Source organism: Ambystoma mexicanum, chromosome 14, assembly GCF_040938575.1.
Source record: "Ambystoma mexicanum isolate Mex_15411 chromosome 14, UKY_AmexF1_1, whole genome shotgun sequence".
In the NCBI taxonomy this organism is placed as follows: domain Eukaryota; kingdom Metazoa; phylum Chordata; class Amphibia; order Caudata; family Ambystomatidae; genus Ambystoma; species Ambystoma mexicanum.
In genome coordinates this window covers 236,109,881-236,128,157 of record NC_090940.1, presented here as the reverse complement: position 1 = coordinate 236,128,157, position 18,277 = coordinate 236,109,881, and the positions used below count along the sequence as shown (strand labels likewise).

General features: G+C 45.5%; 1 protein-coding gene across 1 annotated transcript; it reads left to right on the top strand.

The window, feature by feature from the left end:
• Positions 1-5,659: 5,659 nt before the first annotated feature.
• On the top strand, positions 5,660-11,138 carry ZFP36L1 (ZFP36 ring finger protein like 1). Its single transcript, XM_069637376.1, has 2 exons — positions 5,660-5,937; positions 8,488-11,138. Exons 1-2 carry the CDS (start codon positions 5,881-5,883, stop codon positions 9,454-9,456), a joined length of 1,026 nt encoding a protein of 341 aa, XP_069493477.1. The 5' UTR covers positions 5,660-5,880; the 3' UTR covers positions 9,457-11,138.
• The last annotated feature ends 7,139 nt before the right edge of the window (positions 11,139-18,277 follow it).

Sequence of the window (18,277 nt, the reverse complement as noted above, 5' to 3'; positions counted from 1 at the left end):
AGTGCTGTATTTCTGCACATCAGTGTTCCAGCCTAGTTTAAACCCCTGCTGTATGTCTGCACCAGTTTTCTGGCCTAGCTTAAGCCCATGCTGTTTCTGTCCGCACCAGTGTTCCAGCCTAACAAATCCATGCTGTATATCTGCACCAGTGTTCTGGGCTGGCTTAGATAAAACCCATGCTGTGTGTCTGCACCAGTGTTCCGTCCCAACAAACACACGTGTGCCTGCACCAGTGTTACGGTCTAGCTTAAACCCATGCTGTATGTCTGCACCAATGTTTTGGCCTTGCTTAAACCCATACTGTATGTCAGCACCAGTGTTCTGGCTAGCTTAAACCCATGCTGCATGTCTGCACCAGTGTTCCGCCTAGCATAATCACATACTGTATGTGTGCACCAATGTTCTGGTCTAGCATAAATCCAGTGTGTCTGCACCAGTGTTCCTGCCTAGCTTAAACCCATGCTGTGTGTTGGCACCAGTGTTCCTGCCTAGCATAAACCCATGCTGCATGTCTGCACCAGTGTTCCGGCCTAGCTTCACCCCTGTGTGTTTGCACCAGTGTTCGAGCCTACCTTAAACCCATGCTGCATGTCTGCACCCGTGTTCTGGCCAAGCTTAAACTCGCGTTCTGGCTAGCTTAAATCCATGCTGTAGTGTTCTGGCCTACTTTAAACTCATGGTGTGTGTCTGCACCAGTGTTGCAGCGTAAATTAATCCGATGCTCATTTTACACGCAAAAAGGGAGTAAAACGGTAGGTCTTTCAAACCTTATCGAGAACACTGGCTGTATGTCTGCACCAGTCTTCCTGCCTATCTTAAAACCATGCTGTGTTTGTCGGGGCCAATGTTCCATCCAAGGGTCACCCCCGTGAGATGCAATTTCTATCTGCGACAGAGTTCGAGCCTAGCATAACCTCCATGCTGTTTCTGTTTGCACCGTTCATGCCTAGTGTAACCATATGCATATATACCAACAGCAACCATTCCATTCTGGAGGCCCAGGCCCAGTACTGGTATTAACTTGGCATTCTGAGGGATTTCGCAATTATAAACCGTGGGCTAAAAGTCCCAGAATGCAAAACTAAAAGCAGGACAGGGTTAGTGCCTCACAAATGGAATGGGTAATAGTGGCATGCATGCAAATGTGCCAGTTGCAGCCTGGTAGTATAGCCCGCTCATGTGTTGCTTGCTTTGTATCATATGCATGTCTGCAAAGGAGACCCCATGTTCTGGAAGGTGGAAAAACGATGGCTTCGCACATGTACGTGAAATTAAAGCCTTAAAGTGAAACACAAATGATCCTTGGCTTGGCACAGCCCCACACGTATCATGCTGCCCCCTTACCCAGCCTGGCTTGCAAAGGCCTCCCTGGTCAGTAAGGTTGTCTGCGGCAGCATGCTGGGGGTTTCGTGTGCAAGCTGTAAAGCGCGCCCTATAGTTCTGGAGCGGTCCTGCGCCCATGCATTGGACAAGAAGGCACGGTCGCTTTTGGTAAACCTAACGGCGGCTTGCCTTGGTCTGCTTAATCGTTGTGCGATTAGAGTTAGGATCTGCCATAAGCCTCGCCCTAAGGGTTAATATTTAATAGTAACTTGTGTCCAGATGGGGCGTGGGGGGAGGGGCAGTTTTGTAGCCGGCTTTCGTTCTTCTACCAATCCAGGTTCCATCTAATTTGACGGGGCAGGTTCAAATTTGGCCAGCCAGTCCCGGACTTGCCCTATCACTCCATTCAACATTCAGCCCAGACCATTATTGCAATTTGGCAGCGAGTCTGTTCTAGCTGGTACTCCCCTTATGCTAAGTTTGCGTCTGCGTTCAGTGTTCCCACCAGGTATACATGCAATGTCGACTGCGCCGGGGACACCGTTAAAAAGCATGACAAGTGTGCTGTGCGTGCACTGGGAAATGGCACGCTCTCATGGATTGCACGTTAAGTTTATAGAAGCACTGCATCGCAGACTCGAGCTGCAGCATACATGTGTACTATACTGCATGGCAGCCAGAAGCATATTGGGCAATCGCCATACTGCATGGCAGGGTGCGGTTCAGTGGGAATATTGGAGCGCTGCGCAGGTGATGTGCGTGTGCCTGATGAGTAAGTCATACTGCCAAAATGCCCCCAATCCACTCGGGAGCTACTATTCCATTACTAGCGCTAACTTTGGATTCTGGAACTTGTCCTCCTGGGTTAATAACGGGGATTTCTAGGACTACAAGTCCCATAATGCAAAGTAAAAACTAGGACGTTGCTCAAGTAGACTATATTTTGGAACGCATTAAGGATACTGATCACTGTGTTGGTGGCACGAGGGCGATGGGTCACTGGGAGGCGTGCTCGAGTGCAGCTCGGATCCTGGAACACTGCATGGCATGTTGGAAGTGCCAAAGTGGAGAATGCGGGAGCCGAGTGAGCTCGGCGTGGTATTGTGAAGCAGCTCAGTGCTTCTGAGGAGGCTAGTAGAGGGGCGGGGACAATGAGAAATGGGGAGGCCAAGGTCGGAGTTCCAGAGATAGCGCCTCCCCCATAAAATTTGTAGACTTAAACAACCCTGTATTTGCTTTTTGCACGCTTTCCTCGCCCATTCATTTGGACGGGATGCTTCTCCCAAGATGCCAGCGTCTAGCAACTCCGCACTGCCAAGTGCCTAACAAGACTCGTCGGGGGGGGGACTTCATACTCGGAATATGAAAATCCGGCAGTATAGTTAATAATGAAGCCAGCCAATTGATAGGGGGAGGGGGTGCTCTTATGTATCTCGCTACAAAAGTCACTCTGCCATGCACAACAGAGATGTTCTGATTTCTTACCGGTAATCATCACTACTCCTGGCCCGATGTTCCTCGTCTCAGTACTTAGTCTCCCACAGCGGCCCCCCCCCCCCCCCCAGCTTGCTGGCATCGGTATTTTTTTTTTTAAGTTCCTGTCGTGGACCCTGGTGCTTCAAGTACTGGACCAGGAAGATGGACGTGGAGGTGTAATGCCCCTGACCTCTTCTTCCCGTTTACCAACTAGTAAGTGCATCAAATTCAATAATCATGCGTTATTGGTTTGTTCTTTACTTAAGTGTCTTTTGCACTCGAAAACAAGCCAGTGATTTAAACAGGACTACCAAGAGTTTTTCCGTATAGCACTCGACATAAGGCACCTGGAATCAAGAACGAAGCGCTACATGGACCCAGAACTATAGTATTCACCAATTTCTTGCGTTCCCCTGTACATCCCACCTCCGCTCATTGTAACGTGTGTGTGACGACTGAACCTCTGTAGAACGTGTTGGTAGTTTTTCTTTTTGCGCAAGCCCCTTTGAAACGCGACTCGTAACAGGAAGGGAGGCTATGTGCAGTTAAACGCGCATGGGGGTGGGGAGGGGGGCTCTGCTCTCTTAGATGCGGCACTCCATAGGTCTCGAGGCTGCTCCTGCGGCAGTAGATCGCCGGCTTCTAGTTCTCCAAAGCAGCCTTTCGTGGACACCCCCCTCCCCCATTCGTTATGAGAGCAAGCAATCGGGCCGCGAAGCAGTAGATATTTTTTTTCTCCTTTTGTTTTGGAAAAAAACTCAGCTAATAAGTATTTTTTTAATCTGGTGGAAACCTGTATTACGTAATATCGTGTTGGGGGCGAAACACATCCCGTTTTCCGGTATTACCCCTTGGGGTCCCGTTCTGTTTAGCACCCCCCGTATGCAGGGTGGGGAGATCACCACCACACTTGCCGCTTTCAGATGTAAATGAGAGCGATCCAGGCGATACGTCTTTAAAACAAACAGAGCCACTGGCACGTTTCCAGCCATGTGTCCCACGGAGGCGGGCCCTGCCGCCAGATCCCGCCAAAAGGGAGAGGGCTCCAGGGTGGGGGCCAAGGAAGCGCGCAGCCAACACAACTTGAATAGCTTTCAGAAGGAGGGGGGTCATGCACTGCAAAACGTGCAACAAGTTGTTAACAAACAAGCTAATGCCCCCCCTAGAAAAGCGTCCAGGCTAGCATACCTCACCCATAAAGTATCTGAATCGAGAAGTTAAAACGCGGAATGGTGGGGGTCCCATTGACTGCTTCCACGAGCGGGGGGGGGGGCATTAAGAACAACCGCCCCTTAATGAAGGAGGCGAGCCACGGGGACAGTAAACAGATTGAACCTCACCCCCCAATACTTGGTTTTTGATGGGCAGTATATGGCCACAAAGACCAGGACATTGCATACACTGGCGTGTGACATCCTCTGAAGCAGTGGTATTCAAACTTGTTCATACCACCCCCCAGTAAAATATTGCCCCCCCCCCCAGTTTAGGAACAGGCCTCTTTGAAAATGGATTACGGTGACCGTTTTTAATACAAAATACAATTAGTAGAACATCTGTTTATATTGTATATAAACGTCATTTTAATCACTTTTTACAAAGGTACTGCCCCCCCGACCCCTGGGGAGGGCAAGTGTCACCTTTGACAGAGTTCCGGATATTAATAAGTTCAATGCAAAAAAGTAAAACTATACATATACCGTAATTAAACTAATTGTAGTACCACAGTCCATTTGTTGAACTTATACGACGCATACTCTACATTTGAAAACAACACTCCTTTCCGTGTATGGTACACTTTGAAATTCAACCGCGTGGCCCGTATATCCAGTCTGCAAAAGTTAAAGCTTGACTTCTACGTCAGAGGGTCCTCGTTTGTAAAGGATTTGAGCCCGGCGATAGTAACAAAACCAAAAAAAAAAAACTAAAGACAAAACGCTTAAACGTGCACCGTTTTTTGAGACGGTGGTACTCTGCAACTTCGTTTGTATCCGCCCCGTAGACTTTAATGGGTTAGTCCTTTGCAAACCATCGCCCCCCCCCCTGAAACGCTTTTTTGCGAGTTCCTTATGCTCCCACCGCAACTTCTTATGGTGGTGTGGGGGAAATCAACATGCAAAAAGCAGGGACGAGTTTGCAAAACCACAAATCCCCCTTCCCCCCAATAAAACACAGCCATGAAGGAAATCCTTACTTTTAATAGATACGCTTTATCTGAAACGAGTCCTCCCGCTTCACTGCATACATGGGTTAAGAAAGCGACACTTTTTTTAAATAAGTTAAAAAAACTTTCCATGGCCATATCAGCAACGCAAAATACTGAAAAATATAAAGTCGGGATTCCTGCTTTCGTTTAAAACAAACTGAAAGAAGAGGCGCTCAATAGTAATTCTTGTGGAGAACAGGAGGACGGCGAGGAGCAACAAGGCCCTGGCAGAAGCTACCGCAAGGTCTGCAGACAGAGCTGAAGTGCCTGCCTGTATCCAGCTAAACCCAATCCTTTTTTTTTAAGCTGCCCCAAAAAAGTTCCCGCCTTCTCCGTGGAAGAGAAAGAAAAGACTAAATGGGTGGAATAAATTAAAGTTCCAACTTGTAATTTCCACTCCTTTCACAAAAAGGGACGGGCGTTTTTTTTTTTTTTTTTTTTTTTTTTTTTTTTTAAATGTTTTACACCATCTCTAGGGGAAAAAACCCTGCAAAGTTACCGAGTCCTGCAATTGGCTGCAGTTTCTTAACGTGGGCATGTGTTTTTTTTCTCTTCTTCCTAAGCGTGTTGTGGGTGGTTTAGCCCTCGGGTGTCACTCACTCCTTCCCCTCCTTCCTCATTTAAATAAGTTGAAGCTCCTCCTCGGAACGGGGTTAGAAACTTTATAAGTTGGCTTTAAAGCAGAGAGCTCTGTTAAGAGTCCCAGGCGTTCGCCGGAGCAAGGGGAGGAATTTATAACAAAAAAAAAAGACGGAGGAAAAGGGGAGGCTGGAGCCTGTGCCCGTCACCCTCCCTCTCCCCCACGCTGTGACTTTCTTTTTATTTTATATATATTGTGTTTTTTTAAGTTATTGTTTCGGGACGAAATCAACGCAGACATGTCCACCGCCTTGATGTCCCCCACTATCTTCGACATCACCGAAGTTTTATGCAAGGTAAAAGGAAACCCTTTTAGTTACATGTTTTGTTTTAACTAACTTTTAAACCTTCTTTTAAAGCGGCTGCGTTGGCAGCTTGTGTGTTCATTAACCCATTCGTCTTAATTGTGCATTGTACGCAACTTCACAGGCTACAACTCCTTTAAAAGTGGAGTTAGGGGGGAGAAGGACCGGCCGGCTTTAGGTAAAAGGTTAAGGTGATGTGGAGGGGGACAGAATGTTCCCAGGAATACATAAACCTACCTTGTGTCGAACTTTGGCAATTGTTTTTAGAAGTTTTGTCGGGATCCCATCAGATCCATGGTCCCATGGGGACAAAAAGCGTAGTGCTGGAGTATGTGTTTGCACTTTATTGCAGCTATTCCTCCGACCCCCCGTTTTATTTCCAATGCTTACGCTACCGCGTTTTTTCTGTAATGGCAATATTTTTACCGGCAGTTTTAACTGTTTTGCTGACTTGGTACCTTTTTATCGACGTGTATGCTGTGTGAGTAGGGTGTTTTGGCTGTCATGGCTTTTCATGGAGGGGTGGCGTCGCAAGTTTTCTCTTTTTTTTTTTTTTATTTTATTTTTTTAGGAAAAAGGTGTTTTGTTGGCCTTCAGCTTAAAGACCTGTGTAGTTTCGTGTTCTTAATTGAATATTTCGTATGTGCCTCTCAACGTGTCCTCTAACAAGGCACACAGTTATGTCTCAAACCTATCCCATGAAAGGGGCGGGGGGGTTGCTAGTTGTCCTTAGTGACTTTAGTAAAGCCTTCAAGCGATGCCGTTTTTTTTTTTTTTTTGTAGGTAGAAAACTATGCGGGGGGAAGGGGGGCAGACCCTAATGCACATTTTGGTTCTTTTTGTCACTGCTTCTTGTGTAACTTCTTGGAGAGCTTTTAGTGTCCGTCCCCACTAACCTCAGCAGACCGTGTACTCTCGGGAGCCACATACACGACTTGCAGAGATAAAACAGCAGAACTTGTCTGCCAGCTGCGCCCTTATGACCTCGCCAGAAGAGTACTCGATTTCTGGAGCTTTTTGTTTAGATTTCCGCCATATAATGTGAATGTTTTCCCATTTTGGTTCTTTATTACTGTTGATCTTTGGCGGTGATGTTAAAAAAGAAAAGTGTCTGAAATTGCAAAGCCGGCCCCCTTGGTGAAAGGCCCATTTCTGTAGGTTCTGTTGAGTTTCTTTTGATCTTCGTAAGCTAGTGTTGCGTGACATGTCAAAAATCACAGGAAAACCGCTTTTAAATAACCAAACGATGCAATGAGCCATGCGCACACCGCTCTTTGGGTATGGCACCAACCAGAAAAAGGGTCAACATTTAACTCTCATAACTTTAATTGGCATGTGAAGTGCTTCCGGTTTTAAGGAAGAGGTCAATAGGGGGAGCAGTGTTGCTGTATTTTGATTATATGGTGGTGAGTGGCAATTTGAAAGATCCTCGTGCCTTTTTCGAATACCAAAGCTCAGCCTTTGCCACTGTTGTGTCACAGATGGCATATACGAGTTGTTAGAATTTGGTAATCTCATGTAGTGGCCATGTCAGAATTTGGTTTGACTTAAGTCGAAATGACGCCTTGCAAAGGTCAGTTTTCAACTACCTACAAATGATCGTTTGGTCCTGCACCCTTCATTTATAAGGATTTTAGCTTTTTTTTGCAAATTTGCAACCCCGCAGTGTATGTTTTGGCATCCAGTGATGTCAACTCCTTCATTGGCACGGTTCTTTACTGACACCAGCGTCGTTTCCCGCTGTTCATACTAGCAGCCTTTGTGCAGTCGACTAACATTAAGCACTCGCAAAATAAGATGTTGCTGGTTTCAGGCAGCGTTGTGTTTGTGTTGGGCTGAAGGATTCTCTAATTTGGGGGTGGGGACACATCTTGAGATATTGGCTTTCATGCTGGTCTTTAGATAGGGCAAACATTTTTCAAACGTCGTGGGGGCTGTCCATGGAAAAGGAGTCGTATGTTTTAGGGTTAGCGTTGTCTGCTTTTGCTGTAACCCCACCCCTCTGAGGTTAATTCTAGTCGTTTACTAGTTAAGTGATCCTCGTGAATGTTAAATTGGAACCAATGTGTAGGTGGGATTACACCTTGCCCATCACCACCATAGTTCATAGTTGTCTTGGGCTTCATAGCGTATCTTGCTATTGTGACCTCACCAGTGTTTGTCTAGACCAGTGGTATTCAAACATTTCTATGCCGAGTCCCCCTTAAAATATTGGTGCTGCCCCGGCCCCCCTTATGTCATTTCAGCTTTTTCATTAAAATCAGTCGCCATACTTTTGGAAGCCCACAGTTTGAAAACTACTGGTCTAGACCATGTTAGTAGTAAGGAGTAGATGTGAGGCAGAGCCCTGCTTAGAATTAAAAGTTACAAACCGAGTTAATCAATAGAGAGACTTAGTTATGACACACAAAGCAGTTAAACGGGGGTTGGGGGTGTAGTATGTGTTTGATCAAAATGTAATTTATTTTTGCATGGTGGACATTTGGGGCTCCTTTGCTGACAACTTTCTATGTATTTTCTCCCTCTCTCCCCGAAATGCAGAGCCACAAAATGATAAATTATAACAACAACATCATGAACCCCACGACCACCAACACCTCTCTACTGGATAGGAAGGCTGTGGGGACGCCGGCAATGGTGGGCTTTCCAAGGAGGCACTCTGTCACACTGCCCAAGTTCAACCAGAACCAGTTCCTCAACAGCCTCAAGATGGAGCCCTGCTCCACAACCATTGGCAACAAGGAGAACAAGTTCCGTGACCGCTCTTTTTCAGAGAACGGCGAGCGACTTCTGCAGAAGCCTGGTGGTCAGGTCAACTCGAGCCGCTACAAAACAGAGCTCTGTCGCCCCTTTGAGGAGAACGGTGCCTGCAAATATGGCGACAAGTGCCAATTCGCCCACGGCATCCATGAGCTGCGCAGTCTGACCCGTCACCCAAAATACAAGACAGAGTTGTGTCGTACTTTCCACACAATCGGATTTTGCCCCTACGGGCCCAGGTGCCACTTTATCCACAATGCAGAAGAGAGGCGCCAGGTCTCTGGGCGGGACCAGATGCCCTTCTCCCTCTCAAACTCCAAGCTGGACAGGCCCCGGCTCCAGCACAGCTACAGCTTTGCTGGCTTCCCCACCACCAATGGGCTGCTGGACAGCCCTACGTCCATCACCCCACCGCCGGCCCTTAGCACAGATGACCTCATCAACTCTCCCAACTGCGCAAGCAACCCCTTCACCTTCTCCAGCCAGGAGTTGGCCAGCCTGTTCGCCCCCAGTATGGGCATGCAGATGCCCCTGGGTTCCAACAATCCTGGCTCGCCCACCTCCTTCCTATTCCGACCCATGTCGGAGTCACCCCAGATGTTTGACTCTCCCCCAAGCCCTCAGGACTCTCTCTCCGACCAGGAAGGCTACCTGAGTAGCTCCAGCAGCAACAGCGGCTCTGACTCGCCCACCCTTGATTCCAATAGACGTCTCCCCATCTTCAGCAGACTGTCTATCTCGGATGACTAAAAACTGGCCCTTTGCTCCTCGCCTTTTCTTCCTTCTCATTACAAAGTTAAGCTCAACTGATTTGTCAGGGGATTAGAAGTTGAGATGTCCACCTGCTTGCATTAGGCCTGAAAAACAAGTGCCAAATCGTGTCAACACCAGCAAGAAAAATAGTTTACAAAAACAATTAGTGCCTTTTTTTCTAAGACTGTATTGCTGGGACAAGTTACCCTCTCCAGCTCTAGAGGGCGTCAGTGTGCACTTAAATAGCTGAGTGCAGGGGAGAGACGGAACATCAGCTCCCTCCATTGGCCTCAGTACTTTGCCTTTTTGCCACTACCCTTTTCCCCACATCCAAGGCCATGTTTCTGCCAAGCCTGGTGGTGGCACGTGGACACTCGCTAGTAAACTCCAACTCCCTGTCGTCTTAGGGGAAAATCTTGCCTGGTCTGCAAGAAGGAAACCCAAGCTGTGGATGGATTTTGGATTGTGACTCTAATGGGACTAAATGATGAATTGGATCTGTGGGATGGATTGTTGAATCAAGTGGGACTAAATGATGAATGTGGGTTTTGGGGTGGGGGGGTATGAAGGGAGACAGCCAGAATGGACTAAAGACTTAGACTTTTGGTGCTACAAGTGTGCCCATGTTGACATGTGATCTCTTTTCGAAAGAAGGTGGGGGGTTGGCAGTTCATTCCATGTGAAAGACAAAAAATGTAAACAAGTTCCATTAGATTGACAGCTTTAATGGTATGCTCTAGATACATTTAGGCAAATCCTTAGAGCACTCACGCCAACCTTTTTTCATTTTTTCTGGGTTTTAATTTTGTATAACTTTCAAAAACAAAAAATTGGAGAACAAATTTTGCTTGTCACTGCACAACAATATAAAAAAAGCTTATTTAACTTATCAAAACGTATTTATTGCCGAACATATGCTTTTTTTTGTAATTGTGTTCATATTTATCGGGATGACGAATCCATAGAATATATTCTTTTATGTTTAAATTATGATCTTCAATATTAATCTTAAGATTGTGAAGTCTTTTTTTTTTTTTTGTTTTTCTCCCCTCCTTACCCACAGTTTAATATATTATACTACAATGACTTTTTGTAACTACACTTTTGGTTATTTTATTTTTAAAAAACAATGAAAATTAATTTAAAAAAATGCGAAAACCGTGTTGGATTTATTTATTGGTAGGTTTTTTTTTTGTTGCCCCTTCTGCCCCCATTGTGTTGGACTGCAAATTGAGTTAATGTGGTTACTGCCTTATAAATATATTTTTTCTTTCTCCCTGTTGCATGGCCCTAGGCCTTTTTATGACCGGGCTGTAGAATGTATGTAAACTGTGCTGTGAAACAGTGCACAAGACAGTAGATTCTTTTTTTTTAATTTTTTTTTTTTTTTAGAAAATGCTTCTTCGGGGGTAAAAAAATAAAAGCCTTGATGGACTTAAAGTGCCTAATCTTGAAGACATTCCAAACAGCATTATCCCGCCTTTTATGTTACTTATTCCGAGTTTGGAGTTTTCCCCGTTGAGGTGAAAGTGACTGGCGCCATAAGAAGCAAAAACATGAATGTAATTTTTTTCTCCTGTTACTGTTCACTACATTTTTCTTTGTGTGAGTTTAAGAGAAAGCTTTTTGTAACGACTGTTTGCAGTTTAAATCAATAAACCCCATGTTTTTCAAGACGACTGGACAGTTGTTTTACTTGTTCGCTGCCTGTGTAACTGCATTAATGTAATTTAGGAATGTCTGTCTCTTTAACAAAACCTATACAACGGGATTGACTGATCGTAAACCCCCTGCCAATCCGACATGCATTTAATCTGACTGTTTTTTATCTTCAGGATGTGCTAGAAGGGTCTTTTATGTTGCCCTCTTTCTGATCAGAAATTAAATCCCCGACTTGCACAGTGGTGGAAACTATGTAAGCTTGCTTGTGAATGTAAGTCGCCACTTGTAGACCTGTGTCTGTAGCCTAGGACAGCCTGGTTGGCTTGACACCAACAGTTCTGGGGGACATTTTGTTTACTCTCCAGCCCAACTGGTGCCTATCAAAGATGTTGGGGTGGGGGTGTTTGTATGAATTGGGACTTCTGCTTGATGTTTACAGCCATGCCCACCTATCAGGTGAAAAATGCGCACACAATGTAATGTTCAAAGAACCACTAGTTTACTTGCATTCCTGTCGCGCTAGGGTTACAAATGGTAGGCTAACCAATGGACGCCATCTTTGGTTGAAACTTCGCCATGGGACTGACCTGGGTGGGGGCCTTCAGTTTTACAAGAGATTTTAAACGGGTCTAAAGATATCCACACATTCTTTTCTGCATTGGAAGCATACATGATTGACACTCGGATAACTCGGGAGGATAGCTCGGCGGCAAGTGCTCGCCTTGTAAGCAAGAAGACACGAAGCACCACACGTTCAATGCCCGGGTCCGCGCTTAGAAACCTCTGGCTATTAAGCGTGTTATAAATAACATATCATAGCTCACTTGTTTTAACTTTTTGACACCAAATATGAATATTTGTTACGAAGAATGATAAATCAGGGGGCATCAGTCCACTGCATGGATGTGATTTTATTTTTTTATTTATTTTTTTTTTTCTTTCCCCATCCCCCTCCCCCACACCTCCCTCCCTTCAGGATCTTATACACAATCCATCGAAAGCGAGCTCTTTTACGCAGATGAGTTGTACATTAGGCGTTAGGTGAAGTCCTTTGGTGGTGGAAGTAGAAGCGATACAGTCCAATGGCTTATGAACCAGCTGACTTGGACGTTGGTCGTAAATGACCTAGTTTATCGGATAAACGGTCTTGGTGCAGATTACCAAGCCAGCATCTAATTTCCCCTTGTCGCCAGACTTTGAAAGTGGGCTGAAATGGCCACCGACCCTAGAGAGTGCTTTAAAAAGTAGACTGTTGATCACATGTAAACTAGGGAAAACAATTTTTAAAAGATGCCCATTCCTTTGCCTCAAAACATTGAAGCAAAGAAGTGTTAACCGGTGAATGTATACAGAATCACTAGTCAAATCACCCAAAATACAATTCTTGCACCAGAGTGCTGCAGCCGGGTTAATCCCAAGAGGGGCTGTCCTTCCCTTCTGGGCAGGAATAGGTTATTTCTGCTGTCACTGTACACATTCATCCTCGTCCCTTTACTCCCCCAGTGCTTTATTTCCAGGCGGTTTTTTTTTGGGGGGGGGATGCAGGAAGGGAATGCTGACTTTACCCCCAGCTGAGCTCTTTCACATCTGCAATGTCTGAGTGCACATCGTCCACCTGATCAAATGGGAACTTGCCCTCTTGTCGGTATTTTTTAGGGCCTGGATGCTCTTCTCTGTTTTGGTTAACTTGAAAGGCACGGAACTGGTTGTGGTTTGCGCAAGTGTTGTCCTTGCACACAGCCTGGGTTTCAGCTGGAAAACTTTGAGCCAGTGATTGATTGGGACTGTTGCCTGGCTGGGGCTTGCTGCCATACCTTATGCAGGTGGTTTCCTTACCTCACTAATGTAGGACAGCTGGCCCGAGGTCAAGCCCAGACAACACATCAATTTTGGATGGATGCACACAACAGCGTTCAGCATTATGGTGTTGGATGTGCCCGCCAATAAGGTAAACTACTTGAGGCCATGTCTTTGCACCGGTAGCCTTACTGATGGCCACTCTGAAGTAGAAAATTATGCGGCATTAACTGCATCTGGGAATGTCTTAAAACCTGTTACTAGGGGTGAAGAGCAGGAACTCTTACTGGTATGGCATATGTGATTATTGCACAGCTCTTGGTTGCCCGTTGAATGTGTCTCTGCGTGGAGCAGAGTGTTTGAGGGAAGCGGGGTGGGGCAGAAATGGTGTTTCTCCATAGCTTCAGTGCCACGTGCTCAGTGTGGTTATGCTGCAGCATGCATTGTCTGGCCCAACACTGTTGCTTGGTGCAGTGGTAGGAACCTCGTGGCCGGTTAAGCAAGAACTCACCCAATGACAATGTGGCGACAGACCAGACACACACCTATAGAAACTGGCTTAAGATCACTGAATGCCAAATAACTCTACTTGGTTTTCCCCCTGCGAAACCCAAGTTCAGAGGCAGTGAACATGCCAGAAGCCACACACGCAGATCTTTATAACAAGTAACTTCAGAAAGCAAGTGCCTTTTTTTTCTTTTGTGTTCTACATGCTCCGAATTACTTGACAATGGTACGAGACTATCGCAGCTCAGCTTGGTCTTGCAGAAGTCTGAACCGAAAGCTTAAGACTTAAACAGTGTGAGGAATTGGGTTCTATTCTGCCTTTTCATATGCTTGCACAAGTGTATTTGTGGAGATGAGGAAATGAGTGATCAGTACAAGTGAAGATATTATTTCTGTTTTCTGATGTCAAAGTATGGGAATGTTTCAACTATCCCCAGACCACACGTGGGCCTGATACTTTGGACGAAGCTTGCTGCAGGGGGCTTTTACGGTGGTAACTGCAGTAGCATAAACGAGGGCACTTGCTGGCAAACGTTGCTTTCGATATAACCCTCTGGTATTCAAAACTTTTAATCCTGACTAGGACAGTGATGTGGCGATATAGCCGTAGCCTACGGAAAATAGCTTTGAATGTGCCTTCAAATTCATTTGTGCCAGACTGATATTAAATAAATGTGCTTCTTCAGTCGGTAAAAGGGGCCACGCCAGAAGGACCACATTTGGTAAGTGGATGTTAGGCGGTGTGATGGCAGAGAATGCTCATTGTGCGGGTTGTCCATCCCACAGCAACTTTGTCAAATTGTACTGTTCAGAGCAATTTTGGTTGCTATTTAGTCATTTTCGGGAAGATTTGATTTGTTCCCTCTTGCATGACTGCTGTTCTGGCTGGTTGCCATGGAGGCTAGCCTAGAGTAAGTAGCAACGGGGCTCTCCAGTGTTAGCCACACCTCTCCTTACTTACTTGGTGTGTGGTAGCAAGAAAAAAGGGCATGGAACACCAACCTTAAGCATTGTGCCCAATTGCACTGCAATTAGACGTGTATGTGCAAGTCTGCCCTACTTTAGAAGCAAATGGAATTCTAGATAGTGTCGTTAATTAAAATGGATGCTAGTCATTGTTGCACCACCCTGGATGATTTCATGCCCCTGAGCATTCCAGGGTCGGCCTGTGCTTTGGAAAATTTTCCTATTGCGCAACTAGGGCTGAAACATGCATTTTACATTGGTGCAAGCGATATGTAACTAGTTAGGCTCCTTCTGGTTCCACGTAAAAAGTTTTTGACTTCAGTTAAACGTCTTTGCCTAGCTTTTGGTTTTGCTCCTTACCGGTTGTTAGTCGACAAGATCCAACGTTGAGCGGAGCGACGTAAAATGGTGCAGGAATTTCTTTGTTGGCACTACAGCACGCATACAGCTCCAGTAGGAGGAAGCGTCGTGTCGTGCGTGGGTGCGCGCGCTCAGCCTAAGACGTTTTTTTTAAACCCGGAAATGCAGTCCGTTGAGCAGCAGCGGACTGACATTATTTGCTAGAATGTTGACTGCTATTACGCAGTGGATAAACCTGCTCTACTGGTTGCTAATTTCAGACGCATGCTCGCTCGTTTGAAAATCTGTGTTTATAATTTACTCGAACTGTTAACCCACCTCTCTATTCCTATGCGGGTCTGCCACTAAAATAGACTGGTAGGCTTTAGTGCTCGCATGTCCGTATACATGGAGGTGTTTCTCGGTAAATGACCTACCACTACATAGCAGAATTAGCCATTAGTTAGAAGTGCTCTCGGTATTTAAGAGAGTAGGTTTAAACAGACATGGGTCTGGAACAGCTTGTTTTCAGTACTGAGCTACCTTTAGAGATTGCAGTCTTTAGGAAGTAACTTGAGTTTGTCCCACGCCCCCCCCCCCCAATCCTCCCCACCACTCCTCAAATGTGGACCTCGCCTTATGCTGCTGTGCACTTCTCTGAAACTGCGTTAGTCATTACGAACTATACCACCTTATAGTGCGGCTTATCCATATTATTTGGTTTTAATCCCATCTGCTACGTTTACAAAGCGTATATCCCTGCCCCACCTTCACACTTGAAGGCCTTCGAAAAGCTGCCCGATCGTCACCTGGCTCAACGATCGCTTTCCTGGTGGGTGATGCAATATTTACCTTGCAGACTGTTTGAGGAGAGAGGTGGGGGTGCAAACCTTTCCCTGTAATACAGTTTCAGACCCCCAGCCCCACTTCTAGATCACACTCCTCCTTTTTGCCACACTTTTAGGCACATTGCAGTTTGGTATTTGTATTAAACCCTCTGTCACTCGCAACCAAGTCGATGTGGGTAGGTGGTAAAGCCGTGACCACCAAAACCATCTTCTAGTTCTCGTGGTCCTATTTGTATCCAAAATGATCACTCCCTACCCCACTCTGTACCTTCTGCTGCCAGAGGACTGACCCCTCAATGATGCCCAAGTTAACATATCAAACTTGGCTTTAGTGTACCCTATGATATGATCACTTGCTTCATTTGTTCGACCCTAACTTTTATTTCTCACCTCGTCACCATAGCATAACATTTCTACAAAAGCTTTACCTGCATATGTTGCACAATCTTCAAGCAATTCTTTCTATGCTTCACCCACAACCTCTGGGATAGGAAATCTAGAACTGTCAGACACTGCAATGGCAGCTTGAGAGTTTAGCGCCTTCCTCACAAACTCATTTGAGCACCTAAAATCCTTTCCGACCCAACTATGGAGGCTGAGATGCTGCCCTACCAGCTAGCTAAGAGTAAAACATTAGTGGACGAAAAGATCTTGGAGATGCTCACTAGAATCTCAACCGACATTGCGGATGTCAAGCTCCTCCTCTTCAGCTTAGAAGGAAAATAGGCAAGGTCTGTTAAAGTTGATGGCACAGTAAGGAGTATCCGATTATTAATGGGAGGATGTGGCTTCAATGGCAAAGCAAATCTGAGAACGGCATCTACAGAACGTGAAGCGTAGGCTTTCTTAGTAGGACTTCTCCTGAAGATTCAATTCGCTGTCCATTTTAGAACACTACCGGACCACTAGCTTTGGCAATTTTAGAACGCATTGTTAAAATACTTACAACCCATTGCACAAAGACGTTCATCAATCTCAGACTAATTTTGACCTGTTTTGACAGTGGAATTATGTATAAAAGATGGCAGGCCTTGAGAACTGTCCATTTCAAAACACTAACAGACCACTAGCCATGGCAATTTTAGAACACAACCAGACCACTAACCATGGCCTTTGGCCGAGCCCACAAACACTTGCAACACATTACTCAAAAGACATTAATCAATCGCAGAGTGATTTTTGCCAAAGAAGAAAGTGCGTAAAACATAGCTTTGGACAGAAAAATAACCTGAGAGGAATGTTCAAATATGCTGGCAAAGTATAAAAGGCACTCTTCCCTTTTAGACACAGCAATCTGTAGTGAAATATTCCCTGTAAAACAAAATCCTGATACGAGACAAGTAATTGTGGTCTTGTGGGGGAAGCTTCTGCACTGGGAACATGACAACACGTGTAAAATCCTGGTAGCCAAATACCTGAGAAAGCTTGCCAACTAAATAAAACCCAAGGGGTCCAGGGTTCAAATTAAGATTTGATGAGCAGGATATAAAACCAACTCCTGGGTGATGGGCATCACGCAGTGGTCAGGAGTTACCACTGGGGAACTGTGTCAGTACCTGGCACGCAGAAACTCAAACTAGAAAGCTTGGTCTGTTTGGCATCAGCATTGATCATCATTAACTCCCTGCTCTTCTTCCTTGTCCCAGTAATATGGGCCTTCTGAGTAGTGTGCTCCATAAAATTTTCAGTTTTTCCAAAGCCATTTTGTTTCAACTACCTGATGGACTGAAATATATCAGAACCAGAAGATGTTACGTGAATGGTGTGTGCAGTGATATTGGAGGTAGATCTTCTACTCCACATTAAAATCGGGGGACATCACATGTGACCATTAGATTCCTAAGGTGTTAAACGTTTCCTGTTTAGGCGGTTTCTTATATACTATTCTTTGGGCTTTAACCTGTGAGGGATTTACGCAGTGACATCATGCCATCGGGTATCTGGAGATTATAGCATCTTCATCCTCACAGGAAGAGGAACACCACTTAGCCCTGATTGCCATCTCCTCCCATGTGATTCTCCCTCATAATGCTACCCCCAGGGTCCGGATCGGGTAGAGGTTGTCTTCCCCTGACCATATGGAGGAAACTCTAGGCTTGGGATCTGTGATGACTGATCATTAACCCATACTGGGACATTTTTACATAGTTTGCCTCGCATGTGCAAGCTGGATTTGAAATTCTCCAGCTGCTATTTTCATGTGGGCCTCATGGCAGCTTGACCTTTAGAGTGCAATACTTTCAAGGACTGCCAGTATTATGATTTTAAAGTAAATAATAATGCGGATGCTGTGTTTTCTTGGGATGTTCTTAGATCTTTAAAACTAAGACAACACATGGCATCCCTTGCACTGGATTGCCTCCCATCCATGTAGTAACTGGAATAGACCCTGCTTGGCTTCAAAGCAAGGAAGGGGCCGCTATGTTGCTCTAAGCAGTCTTGTAACTTGTGCTCATTTATTAGGCAACATGGCCTGAGGGCGGCAGGCCACTTCATTGGTTTGAAGCTAAGCAGGGTTCTCCCTGGTTACTGCATGGATGGGAGTACCCAATGCTATGGCCAGTGATATTTTCTTTTTCCATCCCTGATGTCACTGTAAACATTTCTTTAAAAATCTGTAACGCGGGGACAGAACTACACATACCCTCGGCTATCTGTAGTAGTTCTAGCTGTGAATATTGGAAAAATGGCAGGAAAAA

Excerpts from the sequence above, each read along its gene's own strand:
- ZFP36L1 (XM_069637376.1), top strand. The coding sequence starts at position 5,881 with ATGTCCACCGCCTTGATGTCCCCCACTATCTTCGACATCACCGAAGTT. Across the intron at positions 5,938-8,487 it reads TCACCGAAGTTTTATGCAAG|AGCCACAAAATGATAAATTA; the intron begins GTAAAAGGAAAC and ends CCCGAAATGCAG.